The sequence below is a fragment of the Rosa chinensis genome, chromosome 2 (assembly GCF_002994745.2).
Source record: "Rosa chinensis cultivar Old Blush chromosome 2, RchiOBHm-V2, whole genome shotgun sequence".
Taxonomy (NCBI): Eukaryota; Viridiplantae; Streptophyta; class Magnoliopsida; order Rosales; family Rosaceae; genus Rosa; species Rosa chinensis.
The window spans coordinates 48098009-48120207 of NC_037089.1; the positions used below are offsets into that span (position 1 = coordinate 48098009).

At 36.8% G+C, this 22199-nt stretch overlaps 1 protein-coding gene across 4 annotated transcripts; it reads right to left on the reverse strand.

Moving 5' to 3' along the window:
* Positions 1-12175: 12175 nt before the first annotated feature.
* LOC112189826 (endo-1,3;1,4-beta-D-glucanase) lies at positions 12176-21881 on the reverse strand. 4 transcript variants are annotated; one of them, XR_005805886.1, is made up of 10 exons: positions 21481-21651; positions 21270-21291; positions 20547-20670; positions 20131-20221; positions 19822-19911; positions 18986-19086; positions 18374-18510; positions 13364-13465; positions 12919-13238; positions 12176-12517 (listed from the first exon to the last, which is right to left on the reverse strand). XR_005805886.1 is itself a non-coding variant. In XM_040513948.1 (8 exons), exons 1-8 carry the CDS (start codon positions 21626-21628, stop codon positions 17738-17740), a joined length of 738 nt encoding a protein of 245 aa, XP_040369882.1. In that variant the 5' UTR covers positions 21629-21881; the 3' UTR covers positions 17015-17737. The 4 variants fall into 4 exon arrangements, 3 of the variants coding, with proteins under 3 accessions (XP_040369882.1, XP_040369881.1, XP_024184953.1); XM_040513948.1 differs by lacking the exons at positions 12176-12517; positions 12919-13238; positions 13364-13465 and adding an exon at positions 17015-17767 and having other exon boundaries at positions 18379-18510; positions 21481-21881; XM_040513947.1 differs by lacking the exons at positions 12176-12517; positions 12919-13238; positions 13364-13465 and adding an exon at positions 17015-17767 and having other exon boundaries at positions 21481-21881.
* Positions 21882-22199: the final 318 nt, after the last annotated feature.

Below are 22199 nucleotides of genomic sequence, written 5' to 3' on the forward strand. Positions count from 1 at the left end.
ACTGAGCTCTGACAGGATCGCATTGCTCCACCGCCGATCACCGAGCTGCTATGGTCGCAAATCATAACTCCTAAACCAATAGAAGAAGGACACACCCATGCCGCATCACAACTGATGGTAACCAAATCTTGAGTATGAGGTTCCCAATGTGTTTTGTAATTTACCGAGGTTGCCGGAGTTGGAGCTGTGGCGGCTAGATACTCAGCTGCTAGACTGAGGCCCGTCTTAAGGACAAAAGTTGGGGAAGGTAGTCGATGTTGGTAAACAAACTCGCATCAAGCCTTCCAAATAGCCCAACTCAAGAAGCAGACGAAGGTAAACACCCACTTTTTGTCGCTAGCTTTGGAATGTAAATCAGAAATGCTTAAAAACCATTTTTCAAGAGTAGTTATCCATTGCTTATTAATTTTGAGTCCTAATGGTGAACCAAACCATATTGTTTCAACCCAAGGACATAGAAGTAGGATGTGCTCCATAGTTTCCGCAAATTTTCCACAAATAGGGCAGGTTGGAGAATTAGTGAGCCTTCTCCAATATAAGTTCTGGAGAGAAGGGACAGCTCCATTCAAAGCCCTCCACAAGAAAAGCTTAATCTTTGGCAGGGTGGCGAGCTTCCAGAGTAGTTTCCAGCAAATAGTGTCCACTAAGTGAGAAGAGCTTGTGTTAGAGGTAGACAGATTGGTCTCCTGTGAATGAACCCGATGGTACCCTGATTTAACAAAGTAGGAACCATTCTTATTCCAAGGCCATATTAGGCTATTTGATCCTTCCCTTGCTCCAATAGGAATAGCCAAAATAGAATCGATCAACTCAGGTTGGATTAAGTGAAGAATTTGGTCTAAAGCCCAGGTTCAGGTATCCCAATCGATGATTTCACTTACTCGATTAGGAGCACTCCTTGGAACAAGACTTGTAGATTGAATCGGACCATTGTTTGGAGGGGGAGCCAATTATCAGACCAAATATTTATTGATGAGCCATTGATGACTTGCCAGCAATAGCCTTTTAGTATGATATCCCTAGCTTCTAGTAAGCTTGACCAACCCCAAGAAGCTCAGTACCCTTTCACAACACATAGAAAATCACAATCTGGATAGTACCTAGCCTTAAGCACTTTAGCCCATAAAGAGTCTATGTTTTGAATGAGACGCCAGCATTGTTTAGAGAGAAGTGCGAGATTGAAATGGTTGAGATCTCTAAACCCCAATCCACCTCGGGTTTTGATTTCCCCAAAAAATTGGATTGGATTAGAATAAGATTGGATTTGTTTTAATGTTCTTATCTGTTTGGTATAAGTGGGTTAGAGCTGGAACGGATAAGTACAAGAATCAGATCTGTCGTCAAACCTCGGTTGTCAACACTCAGACACAAACTCACCTCCTTTTCTCTACCTGTACCCAAGTCCATGGCCTCCACAGCCAACCCCTTCCCCATCTCACTCTCCTCCAAGCCCACCCCCAAAGCTTCACTCTTCAAGCCCAACAACCCAGCGGAGCTCTCACTTCAAGGCCAGAGCCACGGCGTCGGGCTCTCCAGTTGAAGATAATGGCGAATTCGGCGGATCAACCGCCGAGTAAAACAGGTCCGGCTATTTCGGTGACGCAGACGCAGACCATCAACCCTGACTTGTCGATCAATTCGATTAGGATGCTATGTTTTTGTGTTCGATTTCGGGTTCGCGATGGAGACACAGACATAGATGCAGAGGATGATTAATTGTTTGAAGAAGGATGGTGGTCAATTGGTCAAGATCCATTCTTGTAGTTAGTCATAATCCTGTACTGCTGTGCATAATCCTGTATGGTGGTCAATTGGTTAATTTTCTACTCTGACAAGTTTTAAATTTCCAATCCTAGGCTAATCTGACCAACCAAACACCAGCTTAGATATTAATTTGTCCTATCCACCTATTAATCCGAGCAAACAAACGCGGCCAATATGTGCAGTGACATGTCAGTTTATGCTTAAACTTCAAGTTTAACTATTTCTTGCTATTTAGTCTTTACTTTGGATCGAAGAAACTTTACTTTTGTTCTCTTTCTTTCATATGAGAAATATTCTTGAGGAAAGTTGAACTGGTGGGACTTGATTATTCCTATAGTCTAGGTATACATCCCGGTCAATGTGCAAACAAAATTCTCAGTAGTGCATAGTCTAAGTACATTCTGACAATAGTTGTAATGCAAGAAGTAAAATTTCTGTAATGAGTATAAGTTTTGCTTACAGCTGTCTTCAGTGATTAATCAAAGAAGATCAAGATTTCCAAAATATATTGATGCTGACTCTAGTTCGAGATACCAAATTGGTGGTCCATTTGCATCTCTATGTGACAAAAACACCATGTCATCCCTAAATCCTCCCCTGATCGAGGTTGTAAACTTGGCATATATCTCTATGTAATTTTGCTTTTAACAGAATGAGGTATTGAATTATAGACACATTATATAATGGTTCTTGCATTTTCAGTATTAATAAAGGTGATGGAGCATTGAGAAACCCTACCAAATAAATCTATGATGCACTATGCCAATAACCTCATTAGACGACAGAGCTCAGACGACAGACAGGTTGGTTTCTGTCGTCTGATATAATTTAACGACAGACAATGTAAAAACTGTCGTCTGAATATAGCAACATACCATGGTAAGTTAGTTTTGAGAATTAAGTTTATTTTCAAACAACAGTTATTTGTCGTCTCGTCAAAGGAGATAAATTGATTTTGTTTTGGGTCGTAGCTTCTTTTTTTTGTTTGTATTCAGACAACATATATCTGTCGTCTTGTCAAAGGAGTAAATTAGCTTTGGATTTTGTTGGAACTATTTTTTTTGGCACAACATGAAGGAATTTAGTTCCAAACTTTTAATGATTTCTCTCTCCCCGACAAATTTATCAAACCAAAAAGAATGGTTTCGCGCTGCACATTTTTCAGATTCCCTCCTCACCCATATCAAACTCCCTCTTAGCTTGCATTTACAACAGAACAAAAAAAACAAATTGGTTTCCTCTCCTTTAACCCAAGCCCACTCAGATCTCGCCTCCTAATCTCACAGCTATGTCTAAAGCTCGCGTCTCCGTCAACATCAATGTCCTCCACCGCAAGGATTTTCGGGACTACCAAGTCCTTCATCATCCTATGGGGGTAAGTAAACCCTAATTCTCTAAACCCTAATCTAATATGATTCCTTGGTTTTTTCAATCTGATTTTGGTTGTTTTGGTTTTCTAATCAAGGGATAAGGGTGAGTTGTTGTCAACTAGGGATGAAGGGGATTAGACGAGAAAGGAAAAAAGAAGAAGAAGAAGGAGCAAGGACAACGAACAGAGGAGGAGAAAGGGAGAGAAGACAAAGAAAAGAAGAAGATGGGAAGGGAGAAAGAGATAGAGATTTTGGGCTCGATGATGAGTCGGTCTTATGGAGAGTTTCTGTTCTAAAATAGGATTTTGGTCTAGGAGTTTCAGGTACTGCAACTAGGAAGATCTAGATGTGAGAATTTGATCTTATGATCATGGAATTTCACCATCGAAATTCCAGATGTTGAAGAATTGAAAGAAGTTGGGCAGAACTTCTAGAGCCTTGTTTTCATTCTAGTTCTGGTCCTGTTTAGGATTTGAGGTGAGTGACTTCTTTACTTTACAATTTTACTTGATTTCTATATTGCTCTATTGGTTTATGCTTTGATTTCTATAATGTTGGGTATTTATTGTCATGTGAAGAAAGCTTGTCAAAAATGCATACAGATTGAAACTTTCACATGAGGGTTTCTATACTAGTGTAGCTGCTAAAGTCTCCAGCTCCAATGGGCTCAACCAAGCAATGTAAAGCTCTTGAATTTTTCACCCTTGTTTTATTTTTCTTGTGGAAAATGCACTTGGTATTTTGTTTCATGGATTTTTAGCTATCGATTATGCTGAACTAGAAGTTAGTATTATGTGACAGGGCACAGATTTTGGATGGCCACAGAAGAATTTAGTTGCTTCGATTCCTCTAAGAAAGGATGATGATGTAGAAAGCCAGATTGGAGCAGGGTGTCTTAATGTGAAGGTCATATCAATGGTTCACCACACCCGAGGAGAGTTGAAATGATCTCCAACCTATTGTAGCTATGTGTAACTATTGTTGGCTTTGAAAAAAAATGTTCAGCCTCGTTATGATGGGTAATTTCTCTTCTAACTCACCGTTGTTCTTTCAACGTACAACCATAATTCTTTCCAATCTGTCTATCTCTTTACTATTTCTGGCATGATATTACTTTTTGGGATTGGAATCATGCATATCAAAGAAGTAAAGGATAAGTGCTTAAGAAAAGAAGTTTTGCAAAGATATTTACCTCAACAATAAATTGTTAGAACATTAGTTTAATTTGAATATCGGAACTGGAAAGGAATGAAAAGAGTTGGGAGTTGCTTGTTGTCTTAGGACATTAGGGATCCAGGAATTTGAATCTGAGTAGCGTACGAAATATTAGGTTAGGATTAATCCAAACTTCCAACTTTAATTTGATCTTTCTAGAGATGTCTTTGGTTCAAAAATGAGGAAAGACAATGACTAGACATGACAGTGACTGGGTCCAAAGTTGCAAGTTCATTTGGTTGCAAAGTGCATTTAAGGTAAATTGTAAATCTTATATTTTCTGTAGTTATATTATCCTTAGATTATTGTGAATTGTTATTACACAAGTATTTTCTATTACTCAGAGACTAATAATTATAATCATAGGCAACCAAATTCATCAAATGGGACTACAAATATCAGGCACAAACTTTTCAATCCATACAGTTCAAGAGACCAGGTACCAATTCTTACTGTTTCTCATTCCAGCAAATACAGCATATTATGCTTGAACAAACAACCATAAAAAATGAACCCTACTAAATCTAAGCCAAGCCAATAGAGACTAGAGAAAGACAACATAGAATTGAATTCAAGAAAAAACAATAACTATACTGACAAAAATTTCAGCAATCCCTGTTCTTTCAGTCTATGTTTTTGTGTATTGATATATTGAATTCATTGTCAATAACCAACAATAATCTTCTGTTACTAAAGCTTTACTAAAAGCTTGGCCACTCAGTACTTTTGTTTACGAAAGTTTGATGTGAAGCTATCATAGTTTACTTAAGAGTTTTCTATTCGAATCTGATCACTTTTTAGTCTTTTCCACCTTGATTTCTTTTAAAAAAATTTGATCTCAAACAGATAAAAGTCCATTTGTTTCCACCCAAAATTTGTTTATAGGTCAGTTTGTGTTCGACCTTTCTTATTTCCAATTAAAGTAAATGAATTGCATAGAAGAGTTTGTATGTTTAGTAAAGCTTCACTAAAATGTTTAGGAAGCTATCATAGTTTCCTTACAGTTTTGTTCTGCAACTACATTCACGTTAGTCATCAATCATCTGATATAATCTCATCGTTTTTACAGTTCCTTGTTTTATTCTCATCGTCTTCTCTTCCCTTTTCAAATCTCATCTCCTATATTTGATATAGAACTTGGAATTTTACTTCTTTCGTTTGTCCTAACATTAGCAAATGATTGATCAGATAATCGATGGTTTGTACTTTAATGTGATCGACAATTGTTTGGTAGCTACTTTCCACCTAAATAACCTAAATATTTGTTTATCATTCTCCTATTGCTTCATTTGGTTTTTGCATAACGTGTTGAATTATATCAGATTTGCTATTCTTTCAATTGGAAAATGCTTTTTTCCCAATTGCTACTTCTCACAGCTTCTGTTTGTTCTGGTGTACACATACAGAGAGACTGAAAGCGAAAAAGAAGTGATTGCTCTGCATCTGAGTTTGAGTTTGTTTTGGTTTGGTTGGTGAAATTTGAAGTTTAGTGATCTTGTTGGAAAGCGGTTTGCAAGCAGAAGAGGTAATTGTTTGTAGTCACTGATTGCTACACATAAAATTCTTCTTCTTTCTTAATCTGCTGTTTGAGTTGGAATGTCGTAACTTCAAAATCATTAGCATTATCTATATTTCACTTATAGACTAAACATTAGTTTCTTAGTTACATCAATCATACATATTCACTCACTAATTCATCAACTTTGATTACTTTCTTCTCTTTTTATGCTGATATTAATCATAGTACCTGCTTTCAGAAATAGTTAATTCTTGGCATTTTCAGCCAGAACATATCAAACTCCAGTCCTGGGGGAAGATACGAAGTGCTTCTCTACAGAAGGTCTGAATGGTTTTGCATCCAATTTTGTTTTCATTGACTTCCAACATCCATTTCTTTTTGTCTTTGCCTCAAAATAAGGCTGAGGTATAGAGTACAGAAAGTTGTGACCAAAGGCTTTAGATGTGCCATGAAGTGAAGATCCAATCTAAGTCCCACAAGCAGAATTTGCAGAAACAATACAAGAAGCTTGCAATGAAGTTTAAGCAAAGGTAAACCACAATCCAGTGCAACATAAATCATATATCAACTCATGTAACGCATCACACTTTACGAAGTACTCTTTACGCCTGTAACTAATATGTATGTCAATCGTGATATCTTTTCCTTCATATCATTCTTTAGATGAACATTACTTTCCTAAAGTCAACAACGAATCCATCCAAATCACCCTATGATTGTCAAAACAGAAAATACTAACATTCATCGAGAGAATGATACGGAGGAAGAGATACAGCAATTGATGCATCTATGTTACATTCAGTAAATAAATCTAAGAAAACTCATTACTGTTTGCTTCCTTCTTCCTGTTTCCTGTTTCTCTTTTGCTCTCTTTTTCCTGTTTCTTTCTGCTTTCTTTTTCCTTTTTCTTGTTTCTTTTTTGCTTTCTTTTTCCTTTATTGAATCTATCTTCCTCATTAATTCTTTCTTTCGTTGCTTTACATCTGATCTGGAGGTGGACCAACTGAGCGCAACTCTATATTCTACAACTCCACCACCACGAAGAAACTGGTAACTAAACATGACTTTTTCTTTCTTCATCCTCTGGTCCTCAAACGATCACTCATTAATTCTTTCTTTTGTTGTTTTATATGTTATCCCGAGGTCAACCAACTGAAACCAACTCTCTCTTATCATCTTCAAAATTAATATCAACAAAAAGGTAAATATAAAATTGCTCTTATTCTGATTTACTTTCTTATTATCTTCTCCAATCATACTGATTCAATTACATTTTATGCTAGCACCAATCAACGGTTAGAAAAGAATGACAGCCTGTAATTCAGAAACACTTAACACAATTTAAGATAATTTTCCACTATTTTCAACTGTTAACTGTCTTTCAATTAAATCATTAGAAATATTCATGTATAATATAAACAATAATTGATACATTGCTGAGAATAATGATAACATTGATTTCTACCATGGTTTTTTGTTTTTAATGAGCACGAAGAACATCGGCTTTCAATCATTTTGCTCAATGCCTTTGCCAAAAAAATCTGTGCCCTGTGACTTGTATTTCATGTGTTTAGCCCAATGGTAACTGAACTAATGTTGGTTGATGTTGTCACAGAAAAGTAATCCTCACTTAGGAAGCAGAGATCTAGCAGGGCTGAAATGGTTAGGAAGCAGAGACGATATGTAGAGTTTGCAGAAGGCAAGCAGAAAACAAATAGTGAAGTGACCATTGCGCAATAGATACACTGCTGATTTCTCATGGGACAAGTACACTCTTCATGAAGGACCTTTTGAGGAGGTTGGAGCAACGAGCTGAAACTTTTATCAATGGGGTAGATTAGTTTATGCTGTTGTTAACAAACCGTATTTCATGGTTTGAGTATGACTTTCATCACTGGGATATATGATGATACATTGGAAGTTATATGTCTTTTTAAATAATATCAAACAATAGAAAGTTACCAACAACTATGGTTTGAAATAAGTACACACAACAGAAAGATCAAAGATACTTCAAGCATCTACACATTCAAAGGACATTTAAATGTCCTTTTACAACAAGAGAGACAATAGATAATTAATAGTGGATGTTGTTTCAATAAAGTTCACACAACAGATTTGGCAAAGAAGCATGGAAATTCTACACATTCAGACGACATTTTATTGTCATCTCGCATTAAAACAGACAATAGATTATTTGTAAAGTATGTTGCTAGAGTTTGACAACAACAACATTTGACTGTCGTTCTATTTGATATCTAACCACATATACTTACAATTTGTGCATATTTAAGCACATTCAGACGATAGATTTTTTTTAGGTGTCTGTCGTCTGAGTGAACTTCCGACGTCGGGCTTTACCCGTTGTCTGAACGTCAATCAGATATCAGCTTAATAGACGACAGATTTTCTTCATATCAGACGACAGTCAATGTCTGTCGTCTGATGGGTTTGTTGGCATAGTGATGCTATCATCTTACCACATCTGTGTCCATATATACAGTATATTGTCTTTTATGAACTTATTCAAATGTTCAATTATTAATTGTTCAATATATTGTCCTAAAGAATCCGTTTCATCCCCATAAGTGTTCATTATTACACTATGGTCAGTCTGACAATCAAAGATGCAATTTTATGATTTTGAAAGTGCAAGTATCTATATATATATATATATATATATATATATATACATACAGGTACAGAGAAGCTTAGAGCAAAATCGTGAAGCTGCTGGCAAAAGTCATATGAGGAAAAAGGTGAATATGAATCCCTTACAGTTCATCTTCACGTATTTCATAGCTAAAATTGTCTACTAATGCAAAAATTTTGTTCTGCACCATCATAGGCTTATGTCTAGCAACTAGAAACAAGCCGTTTAAAACTGGCGCAACTGGAGCTGGAACTGGACAGGACTGGAAAACAGGTGAGTAGACAATCTTCACTTTTTTTTTCTATGTATCATGCTCCATAAATAGTAAACCAGTGACTACGCGCGTGATTGCAGGTAGCCTATGGAGGCACTTCATCCTCTCTTTTTTTATCATTAAACACTGGTTAGATGCTTACTGATGTTGAAATTAAAACTAGAGCCCTTAGTTATACTGGAGACTCTGTCCATCATTAATTCTCATTTTTCTCCTTTTTTTTTTCTCTCCTGCCCCTTACAAGCTTTGGATAAATTGAAGTATATGGATGGTCTTCGAGTAGTAAGGAAGCACATTCAGAAGCTGGAACAGGACCTTGAGTTGCTTAAAGCACATGCTAAAAGAAAAGTTGAATTTAGTTCTGATGCTACTGAAGAAACCCAGAAGATATTGAGTGTAAGAGTCTGGGAGCTCCTCAAACTTCAAGCTTCTTAGACTCCAATGAGGCCATGAGAACAACAAAGCTTGCAAAGCTAGACACTAAGTAAATTTCTGGATGTATTTGCTAGGAGAGTACTATTTGATGTACTCGTGTGGATCAAAGATTATCTTTGCACAATCCATTTTGGTGCTTGATGTGGATTATAACAATTTCTTCTATATATGTGTGTGTGTGTGTGTGTGTGTATTGATCACTTACTGTTAATTTGGTCATTTTTAATTCCACATCCAGCAAATATAATGCGTTGAATCATTCTATTAGGACAACAATAACCACAAAAAAACTGTCGTATGTACACAATATTCACAACAATCTCAAAATAAAAACTGTCGTCTGAACTCAAAACAGATAATGGATGCTATGAAAAAACAGTTGTGTGAATAAAAGTCACACAACTGCCATAAAATAAAGCAACATTTGAATCGCAATCACACAACAGTTGCTAAAGCTGCCCGTTGTCTAAATAACAGTCACAGAACAACTAATGCTATCGACAGGCTGCCGGCATGCTGTCGACATGCTGCCATCATACTGCCGAGCCCTTCACACGACGGTTCCCTACAATCGACCTTCATCAGACGGCGCCTCGATATACAACGGTTAGCCTCCATATCAGACGATGATTTTTAGCAGTCGTCTGATTAAATTTTTGTAGTAGTGAGGACTCACTAAAACTGCCAATGATAGTGGAAAAACATAAAGAGGGTTGGATTATTGTAGACTTGTAGTAGTATCTATGTCTCACAGAGCAAATTTTCGGAAACTTTTATTTGTAGTTATTTGTTATATGGGAGAAACAATCTGAAAGATGAACTATCTGGGTGTCTGGATGTAAAAATATAGGGGTATGCGAACTTTCCAATTATGCTTTCAGAAATTCCAACTATAAACAACTAAACAACAACATTTAGATAGAAAATGTCAAGTGGTCAGCTATGAATGTTGAGGTAAACTTTGTGTCACTAGTCAATCAAATCATGTGTGAAATTATATAGAGTCCTTAGGAAGCTAAATCTCACATTTCCATCAAACAGTTGCAGTTATTTGATTTGGAGGCAGTGATCACTTGAGAAATGTTTAGATCAAAGAATCCAATTGACCTTTGATAGCTAATGATAGGTTCATAAGTTCACGTCACTTGAATATAGAATGATACCTAGGCAGCACATGGATTGGTCTGTGATGCTTCTGGCTTATGGATCAAGAGATGCAATTTTATTGCACAGAATTGTTCGTGTCCATGATATAGACTAATCAGTATAATTTGGGACAAAGTCTGACATTGGCCATGTTTTTTGTGACGCTTTAACAAAAATATTTAAATCTTTTCAATCTTTTAGGGATCTTTGCCTATCTTATGGTCTCAATGAACTAGACAAAGTACAACTCTTGTTGAGGCCAAATTAAATGAAATCAAATAGTAATAAACATCAAATAAAACTCCAAACCATACAAAATCTAAAAGGGTAATCTAAGAAAGGATGCATAACTTCAGTGTTTGCACAAAAGATTCGAAATTGGAGACAGAGAAGTAGATATGGTGACCACTGAGAAGGTGGTTCGGGTCGGCAACCGGTGACATGGTGCTGCAGGGTCCTTCAGGAAGCTGGTAAGTTTGGTTCCTCTCGACAAGGTGCATAGAAAAAATCGAAGCTCAAATTCAGCCATATCAGCTTGAATTCGCAAAAGTTTGGGTTCTCTATATCCTAGAATCCAAATTTCGGTTCAATCCATTTTATGAATTACAACTAAAATGAAACAAGAATTTGAAGCTTGAAGAACCAATCTCTTTGGCGAGGCACATAATGTTTGAGGAAAGTTCAGGTGGGTCAAAGGTTAAGGTCAAGTTAGTTCGTCTTCAATAGTTTCAGAATGAGAAACAAAAAATAAGATGTCTAAATCCCACCTCCGAAGATTGGATTTCTGAAAGAGTTTGGTATTTATACCAAGTACCCTAAAATCCTACACAATCCAGCATCTAATAAAATCTTTGAAAATCATTAGATTTTTAAATACCATTAGATTTTAAAGGACTTTTTCAAATCTAGATTCAATAACACTAGATTTCAAATGACTTTTTAAAATGTTTATTGAATAACATGAGATTCTAAAGGATTCTTAAAATGCAAAACAATCCGATAGATTCCTACACCTCCCTTTGAAAAACAAATTGAAGTTAATGATTTTTAAAAAAGTTTTCACCTCAAAAGTATTTTTAAGTTTCCGTTGGGCATTTTACGGAAAATAGTATTTAATTAAATGCCTTGCAGGTTTCTAGGATGTAATCTGAACCTTCAGTTTATGTCTTATAGATACACAGCACTGTGATGTGCTCAAGCTAGTGAGGTGCAATTTGGGCATTACATCATGCATGTCACCCCCCGAATTTTGAATAAAGGAATTCATATATGAAACGCGAAAACCCAACAAAGCACAAGAAGAATAAACATAAAAAAATTTCATTTAATATAAGCAATAAAACAAATTGCACTCATAACTGTCAATACCGACTCGTTCTCTAGAGTCACATATCACATCACCAAGTGTTTACAAATTAAATCGAAGGATAATTCAATAAGTAATACACTCACTACACAACGAAAGACTAAAACCAAAAGTACTACTACGTCCAACCTACAACAGCAACAAAACCTCAGCTTCTACGCCGATTACTCTGACCTACACAATAACCCCTACACCATGGAATAGTTCACCTGATTGAAACAACAAATCCGGTAAGATTTTGCAAGCACATGTGAGTAAACCTAAATAAGCACAATTGTATTCACAACATAAATTAAATAGGATTAATTTTAGTTTACCCCCCTGAGGTTTAGGGGTGTCATCATTTCACCCCCCCCCCCCCCCGGACTCTCAATTTCACTTTTTTACCCCCCCCCTAAGCTTTCCAATTTTTGTCTTCCGTGCCCAATCTCTGATGCTCCGTCCAAATTGGATGTTAAATCCGACCGTTGAGGGCTAAAATGGTCATTTCAAGACAAAAAAAAACTCCCTCTCTCTCTTCTGCAAACCATTTTCATCTCCCAAATAAACCCAAAAACAGAGCACATGCATAAACCCATCAGACAATTTTCAAGGATGTTCCAAATGACATTCTTAGTGCATGGAGGAGGAGAGAGAGCCAACATATCACCAATATTTGCGGGTGTTTTTATATCAAACTCCTTCATGTCTATATTTCCGAGAGGAATATAAGCATCCTTATCACTTCTACTGTTCTACATACCTCCTCGGCCAACTCCGCCAGCTTATCCTTGATCTGTAAAATCATAAATCATGGTTATCTATGTCAAATTATCCTTCTAACTAAATCCCAATTATGTGGAATCTGGACACCAAACATCAAACACCACATCAACCAATTCAACCCATTCCCAATTATCAACAATTTAAGTATTCAACATCAACCCATTACCCATTCCCAATTATCAACATCAAGTCATCATTCATCAACCCATTCGGCCATTCCCAATTCCCAATTACGACCTCACCCTAAACACCAAACATCACGAAATCACAATTCAAACATCATCAGCAAGACAACAATTCAGTATGGGTATTGGGTATACGGTGTTTACTTGAGAATCTGAGATTCAGGGATTGCTGAAACGAAAATGAAAATGAACCAAAATTTCAGAATTTTCAAAGCTTCTTGCTTACTGTGTATGAATCTGATGGGTCCAAAGTGGAGGATCCCAAGCCCAGACCCTTCTCTACATCGAACAAAGGTGTCAACTTTTTCCTCAGTTCTTCGAGTCCGGCCATTTTTGATTGCTGGGTGTCTTCAAATCCGAGTTTGGTTTGGTTTTTCTGGAAGTTTTGTGTTGGCCATTGTTGAAGCTCAAGCTGTTCGAATCTGAAGGCAACCTCAGTTTAAACTGCTTTCATTTTCTTTTGTATGAAGCTCCTTCAAGATTTCAAGGAGCAAGGTGTCTCGGTGGTTGGAGCCTGGAACTTTGGAAGGTGGAATCAAAATCGATCTGAACTTGGGGAGAATTCCAAAATGGCCAGAATAACCCAGAAACGAAAATCAACAAAAATCAATCAATTCCAAAAACTAATTACAAAGGAAAGTAGAGCACGACGAGAGGATCAAATTCGGTACCTCATGCAACCCCGACGATCACCAGAAACTGCAGAAGCTTCGCCGGAAAATCCAAAGCTTTCGGGCATCGATTCTTTTTCCACGATCAACAATCGGCCAAACCTGTACATAAGTAGGTTGATATCCCATATTACAAAAATAACAAATAATATAATTTATAAGTAGGTGACTCACATCCATATGTACTAAAGTCTTTGTTTTTTTTTTTTTGAAAAGAAAAATTCATTGAATTAGCGATAGAAATTGCTCAAGAGGGCATCCCAATAAGGAGCATACAATAGCCAAAAAAGGATTGATCTTAGAGCTAAGATAGAACAAATCAGAAGGTGTACTACACCAACAAATTGTCCATATACAGTAAAATACTGCTCTGAAACACTTATAGAACAACTAGCAAAAACTGAAAGTAAATCCTCAACCTCCACAACATAATTACCAACAATAGAAGCATTGTCAAGACCTTGAGATTTGTAGATCAAACCATTAGAATCTACTATCCGAGAATGCAAGAAGTTGGCAAACCAATCAAATCTAGACTTGTCCCAACCTAAAACACACTGCTCACCAAGGCACGCAATTGTGTTACTCACAGCGTGATTGTACTGAGGCTCTTTATAGAATGTAGAAATGAGCAATCTACTTGTAAATAAAAACAGCACCCCCAATGAAGAGATAATAGAAAAATTGAAAAAAAAACTAGATCAAAGTATCTCCCGGGTCCCAAATCCAACCCCTTGGAGAAGTTGAGCCCAACAAATGGGTCCTGATTTGGGCCCAACAGCAGCCCCAAGCCTGAACCAAAATTGATGTGGACACCCAACTCCTGTGCAGCACCCAATTACAGCGTCTCCGTGTGACCACCAGCCTTGACCGCGTCTGCATCTCCGGCATCACCGCCTTGGTAGCGCCAATCAATGCCGACACCTTCAACCACGACCCTAGCAGACCACCAAGCCCCATCATGACGCAATGCAAAAGCTTCTCCGCAGCCATGCCGGAACATGGTATCTCCTCCGTCGTCATTATTCGGCATGCACAACCACACACTACTCCCATCACCGTCAATGAAGCAAAGAAACAGCGAAGCCTCCATCTAGTGCCTGAATCCCAAAGCCATATTTGATCCCCTGAGCAGACAACCCCGCCCAAACAACGATCATTGCTCGCTTGATCCCGGAGAAAGTAAACAGATCCATCTGATCGTTTTTTAATTGATGGTATGAGGGCAGCATGCTACCCCTTGTCGAGGTCACGGTGGACTTCGCTGGAATCAAGTGCTTCAGCACTTGGTGGTGGGGAAGCCTTGAGTGTTTTCATGGTTGAGATATGTCGTTGGCGGCTTTGGGAAAGCGAGAAGGGCTCTCGCTCATGGTGGCTTTGAGGTTAACCTTAACAGTATGTACTAAAGTCTTTTAAGTTTAAAACTAGGCCTTAAAATCAGCCTTATTTTTTTGGGCTCTAGGCTAGCCTTGCCCAAGCAAATGGGGGTACTAGCCCAACCCATTTAATGAAGGGTAGGACTTGGGCCATACTTTTAAAGTTTGGGCCGGGCCAAGCCAGTTCATAATAGTAAAATATAGAGCAGGCCTAGCCTTGCCTAAGACATATGCAAAAGAAATAGAGGAAATGCTTTAAAAACCCTTGATCTTACGGTGCGTTTAGATGAGAAAATTATAAAATCCATAGGAATTTATAAATGATGGAATCTTTAACTCCATCAATCTAAAATTTCATTAATTGCAATTTCTATTGTTTGGTTGCATCTATTTAGGATATGAAATGTATAATAAATTAAGAAATAAAATAGAAAAAAGTCTTGTTTTGGAGATAAAAATTGAATGCTGCAAAGGAATTCGTAAAAGACATCTATTTTGATGGAAATTGAAGTGAGGAATTTAAATAACAAATTCCTTCATTTTTTTCCACAGAGAAATTTAAAATTACCAATCTGATAATGCCAAATGAGGGAATTGGCTCTACTGAGGATGCCCATGTTCACGAGGTTTTTACAGAAGCTGATGCTCGTGCTGGGGAGGCCCGTCCTAACAGGGTTTAGGCAGAAGGTGAGCCTGCCAGTGATAGAGCTTGTGGACTCCGGCGACAGCGGTGCAAGCATTGCTCATCCAGGGCTCCTTGTTCCATATTTGCTTTTGGGCCTACTGATTTTGAGCTAGCAGGGTTCTCTGTTGGGCCTAGGACTCTGCTTTGGGCCTAGTGCTTTTTATTTTTAATTTTTAAATGATCTAGGTGAAGGAATGGATGGATTTCAAAACTTTTTAATTAGTACGAAATTAGTTTAACCATTAAACTACTAACTAAACATAAAATCCATTCCTTTAACCCATGATCTTGGCTTATTGCGATATGTATATAAACATAGCATGCATAGTAAGGAAGAACAAAGAAGTAGTTTATGTTCTACTCACCCTTGGAGCGTGATTTTAATCCGATCCAAGTGAACCACCAAAGTTCCTCTCCTTGATCTCTCCTTGTGTGTGTTTCCTCCACCTTGAAGCACCTTGAATTAAGAACTCCTTCTTGTGCTTGTAATCTTCTCCTTGATGTAATAAGTAAAGCCCAAGTCCACACCAAAAAACCCGACAATCATTTAGGCCCAATTTACCCGAAAATCCTAATTATATCCAAATAATAAATCTAATTAATTATTTGGATATAACCAACTCTTGTTTAATTTTCTTCATATACAATCTCAAGGATCCACTTATATGGTGTGCGATCTCTTAGGTTCTAATTAACAAGGCAGTGAAGTTTATAGAAACCATTCTATTTTGTTTACGAATCAAAAACTCCATTTTTGATTCTCCCTTGTTATTAGGATTATAAATGTTTATGAATCCTCGGGACTTCACAAGTTATGAGTGACGTCTTGCAACATATCATGACTACTCTAGTTAATGTAGAATGACAAAGAACCTATTCAATTGGAATTACAATACAATACGGTCCTTCTCTAACACTATGTTCTAAATCACATCATCGGGGTATGGAATTGATATGTCAATCCCCTAATGTGATTTTCATTCTTATGTGATTCTTAGAATGTGATTAGAAACTCCTTTTTAATCTCATTCAATGTTTTGGCCAAAGACTCATTGAATCACATCTTTGAACATACACCATATTTACTTAAGGATAGAGATTCCTTATTGTACACTCACATGTCTCCATGACCGAATTGATTATACCAATGAATACATCTATTATATCCATTAAGGGACACAATATTATTGCATCATCAAGAGATAATTCATTCACTCATAAGACAACTATGGTGTCTCAGGTCAAAGGACTAATTTGTATTATTGCAATTTAGAGTTCAAGTTTGACATGTAAGTAAGACTCTATATAAGAACTCTAATGATCGTGTTCAGTGTACTTTTTAAGTTAAAAGCACCCACATACTTGTATTAGTGTCTCTACACAAATGACAAGAGACATATCATCCTCCATATTGAGCATACATAGTATGTGCTAGTCTTTCCGGATTATCAATGTCTAAGTGATAATTCTATGACTAGGAACATTTTAGGATAAGAGTGTGAAAGAGTAAAGGTCTCACACATCTAACTCTTTAGATTACTTTCTCTTTAACTCATATTCCTTGGACCTTGTTCAATCAAATATTAAATATAAGCAATGAACAATAAACTTGCCCTTTTGATTAATAATAATTACAATAATAATTACATCAAAATGATTGTTTTAGGACACAATTCCTTCACTAGAAAACCCCTAGGTGGCTTCTCGATAGCAGGAATAAATTAAGGTTAGCTCTTAAACTATTTCGGAAATCTCCCTAGTAGTGTCAGGTTAGTGGTTACTGGTTACTGGTTACTTTAGTCTTAAATCTTTAAGATAATATTGCAGGTTAGGTTGCCCTGGTTAATTTTTTTTCTTTCTGGTGGTTTCAGCCATAGGGCTTTCTAAGGATAGTTCAATCTTTTCGTTGCCCAATTGGGTGAGATGTTCGATTGTAGGGTTAGGGTTCATCCTGACCCTCATTGTTTTGACCTGATGAGACCCGAGCAACCCAAGACAAGATGATCCAAAAAACCACAGGTTCTGCAAAACTCAACCAATCGCTCATACTTGAAGCGAACAGTGACCCCTACTCCCACTGCAAACTCGTAAGACATGGGAGGGAAAACATGCCGAACTGGGGTCGAGATTGCATGACGGATTCGAACCCGTGCTGCCTTCCCACGGCGCACCGTCGAACTGTCTATCGCCATCACTTCTCCCAATGATGCACCGATCAACATCACTGCACCTTCAGTAAAGAGCTTCAGCCCTATGATCTCAGCCCAGACCAAGATGGACTTGATCTAGATCGATGAGGCCTTTCCAAACCCATCAAATTCCGCCGCTGCAAGCACATGTTTCCTAAAAACCAAAGACCTCCGTTTAGAACAAACTCATGATCCTCTACCATCGAAAACTTTCAGATATAGCAATCTCTCTGCTCTTGAATTCTCAGCCAGTTCCCGAGACTTTGGTTTTTGAATTAAAAATAAAAAAAACTATGATTTTTTATCCAAAAAAAAAAAATCTTTCTAATTGTCTACTTATTCGGTCCCTTCAAGAATTAATTGTTGGTTCTACAACTGGATGGAAGTACACGAAAAATGTAGGCAGCTCCCACACAAAATTCTTTGTGGTTGAATTAATAGAGATTAACAAATAATTATAAGTAAATAATTATTAAAGATACAAATTTAATTGTTCAATGGTGTTTATTAAAACTAAGGAAGTATACTTGGTTTTTTTGGAGTATTTTGAAAATGAATTAGAGATTTAATAAGTAGAAGAAGTACAAATTAATATCAAATTTGGAGGTCCAACTAGAACCACCCTTAAAATAAATTGACCATTCAAATGCAGGGTATCAAATATATCATGACTTCGAATTGGATCAGAGTTCCAAGAATTATTCAACCATTTTAAGAATCCATATTGTTCTCATCAGAAACAGAACGAGGAGGTAATTACTTTACATGCTTAGCAAACCACTGCAACATGTCATTATGAGCTTCCTCTGCACTCTTTGCAGCTGCTTCATCATCAACATCATACCTCACAGCCCAACCATGTGCAACTTTTGGAAATATCTTCACATAGCTATCAACCTATAGTTAAGAGAACAAAATTGCTCAAGGGAGTTTGGAATGAAAATATTGAAATTGGACAACAATTGGTAAACTAGTTAAACCAAAATGCAAAACACTAGATAGATTGCAAATGAGTGTACTAAATTCAATACAATGGAGACAGGTTTGAAATACTATATGCAATAGTGCAAGAAATGATCTAAAATTCATTCTTTTATTCTCTTTCCTTCTCCCGCCCCACTTTCAATCCAAATCCTGATATATGGATTATAATATTTCTCTTTTCTATGGCTTATATAATATGATTCTCAAACTAATTAGTTATATAATGTAATTAAACTCCCCAGATACAATTACTACTTTCAAATAGTCCCAGTTCTTAGACTAAATGTGCATCAATTAATATAGGATGAGCAGCTTCAAGTCTTTCAACATGAACAAAGTCCTCACTACGGAAATAAAAAAATAAAATAAAGAAAGAAGGCCTCTGCACCTCGGGTTTAGCATTTAATATCTCCTCAAACTCTTTCACGAGTTCTGGTGGAGAGTAGTTGTCAATCTCAGCTCCTAGTACGGCAATTGGAGATTTAACCCCTGTTGATCAATGAAAACATTTACCATTTAGTGGTGGCAAAATTGGCTTTTGACCTGTGAGAAAATGATAATACTGTCATAATTCCAATAACAGTGAACTGCGGGTCAGAAGAGTATTGTTTTCTCAGTAAATTATAGGTCAACAATTGTCAACCAATGATAGGATGCACTGTAAACATAGCATTCTCAAAACCTCAACCAAACCAAACAGTCAAGTGACTGACTATAACATGAATGGTGTTGGTTGATTCCCAATTCCATTATGAACTACAACATCTCCAGCTTCCATTAGACTGACTATTATCTTGGTGAGTATTATTTAACCTCTCTTTTGATACTCTTATCCATGATCCTGGATCAATTTCCTATTCTAGGTATGACACGCCAAGCACTGGAACTTACTTGAGTATGATCCAACTTCATATTATCATGCTTGTCATTCCAACCGACTTGGTCAAGTACTATATTATACATCCATTACATATGACTCGCTATTTTATTGGCAGAGTGCTTAAGATAGACACTGCTGTAACCCAGTAATGTCTTAAGTTCTCTGCAGGTTCAATGAATTGATTTATATAGAGATTAAAGAACATGATCCTGCTGTTCGGACTTATCTAACATTTTGTACAGTTCATCTTACGCTAGCACCTATGCAAACACTACCTGAAGTGCAGACCTGACATAACGCAAATACAATATTGCTTTAAAAAATTTAAGCAGTGGAAGCCATACCCTCAATATCATCCACAGAAATAAATGAAGGATGCAATAGCACAGCAGCTTGGATGAACTCAGACTTCGCAAGTTCGGTCACGACCTTGCCTGAGAAAAACGTAGTTTTTTTAGTTTAGTCAGCTACTATATTTGAAGTTTCCTCATTTCTGTGGCTGAAGAATTAACAATAGGGGAAACTGCAAGTGGAACTAAATTTCTGGTTGACAATAGGATACATAGTGGAAATGATGACTAATAAATTCAAAGTTAACAAAACAGAGAAAAGGGAGAAGAAATCTGTACAAAAAGAATATCAACTACACTCACCACCCCAACAGAAGCCTGCAGCTCCAATTGCAGAAAAACCTTGACGTATTAGAGCGTCAATCACTGATTTTGCATCTTCAAATCCCTTATCCTGATCAATGCTTAGCAAGCTTCAGACATATTAAACTTTAACATGAATCTATAACTAAACTATGCAAAAGTATATATGCATAAGTTTGCAATATTAGGGCCACCAACTTCTAAAATAGCTAAACTATATTTGAGCTTAAATGTTTTCATTTTTGCTAGAATAGATCTAGGTGTAAAGGAAAAACAAGAAAACCAGGAACCAGGATACAAATAATTTTGCATGCAGCCCAAAAATGTATAAACCTGATTCACACCTCAACATGACAGCTGAGCATAAGTTAATTAAAAAACGAAATCCGGGAATCCATGAAAGAGCAAGAACAAACCGTTCCATGATCTTTTAACCAGACTGCTAGAGGCCTGTTATTGTCATACACAAACGCATCTCCATAGAAGAAGTCTGGAACTACAACATAGAATCCAGATGTGGCAACTCTTCGTGCAAGCTTCCTTAAAGTGGAAATGCATTTTCTCAGTAAGTGTATGATCAAATTTCATTTCAGCATATAGATGACAAGATTTTAACAATGCAAACTATTGCTTCAATCACAAACTAGAAAGGTAGTCCACCTCAATCAGAAATGTCCTTAACTGATATAATTTTTCATCATCCATGAGTTTGGCACAAGACTTCTTCGTTGCACTTAATCTCCTTTTCATAATTCAATTATTCTGACATAGTTGGAGGTTTTGTATATTTAAGAATAATTATTTGCTAAGAGAAAGGAACTTCTACATAAGTTATGTGATTGGGACAAAAAATGAACACCATAAATTTCCAGGGCAAGCTGCACGTAAATACCGCTTCCACTTTATCATCTTCAATAAATGAAATCCAAAATAACGAGAGATATTGTAATTAATACTGATTTCTGCAACCTCTAGTCCTAATCAATTTGGAGCAGAATAAAATATCCTGGATCCTGAACATAATTCTATAACACCTCCATGTACTTGTTATAATGTATTGGGACATCAAGTTCTCTCAAAAATAAGAAGAAACAGGTCAAGTTATAGCAGAATCCATGTAGACGTACATAGCTCAATACCTCAAGTTGGGAGCTCCATATCCTGCAGGGAAAGTCAAATAAGTATATTATAAGTTAACCATGATATAATATTTTACTCCACGTCTCTCCATCAACAAACAAATACAAGGACTTATGATTCTACTTCCTTCCTAATACTTAACATAAAAGAGACAATAACTATATAAAATTTGAGCCAAAGAGAAGAAATTTTGAAGGTCTAGACAAGTACCAAAAACATCAGAGATAAGAAGAATAGCACGCTTGGAGTTAGGAGATCCTGTCACATAGACAGTAAGGCCTCCAAATTTTTCAGCAGAGTCTGAACCACAGCTTGTCTTGATAATTGGTGGGTTAGAACAGCACTGAGGGCCTGACATTGCTTCTCTGATCAGTGGAGACTTAAACCTTCAAATTTAAAGAAAAGAGGTGAAAACACTCTTCAAAAATACGACTTTCAGGAGAGCATATGGGTATTGGAACTAATGGGGCTGGTACCAAAATAAAGGAGTAAAAGGTGTATTGGACTCAACCACCCTCTTATTCAGACACCCCCTATATGCTATAAATACATGATTTTGTGAGGGAAGTGTTCAAAAGATGATCACATATACAACATGATATACCAAGTTAGAGAAAGTATATAATAAATTAGAAAATGCTTTTAAATCTTTTCAGTCATTCATCTACACTAACAGTTATAATAGCAGATGCTAGATTCGTCTGCAAATTTTTTCATAATTTGATAAAATAATCAGAATATAATTTTATTTGAAGAAAAAGGGGCTGTGATCTACCCAGCAGGCCCACTGTCTTAACTTGTTAATGCTCAACTTTGAAAAAATGCTCAAAGTTAAGCATTTTTTATTCTTTCGATGGTTGATGCTCAGCTTGTTGGCCAAGTTAGTTTGACCAAGTCCATACATTTTCATTGATAATATTTTATATGCA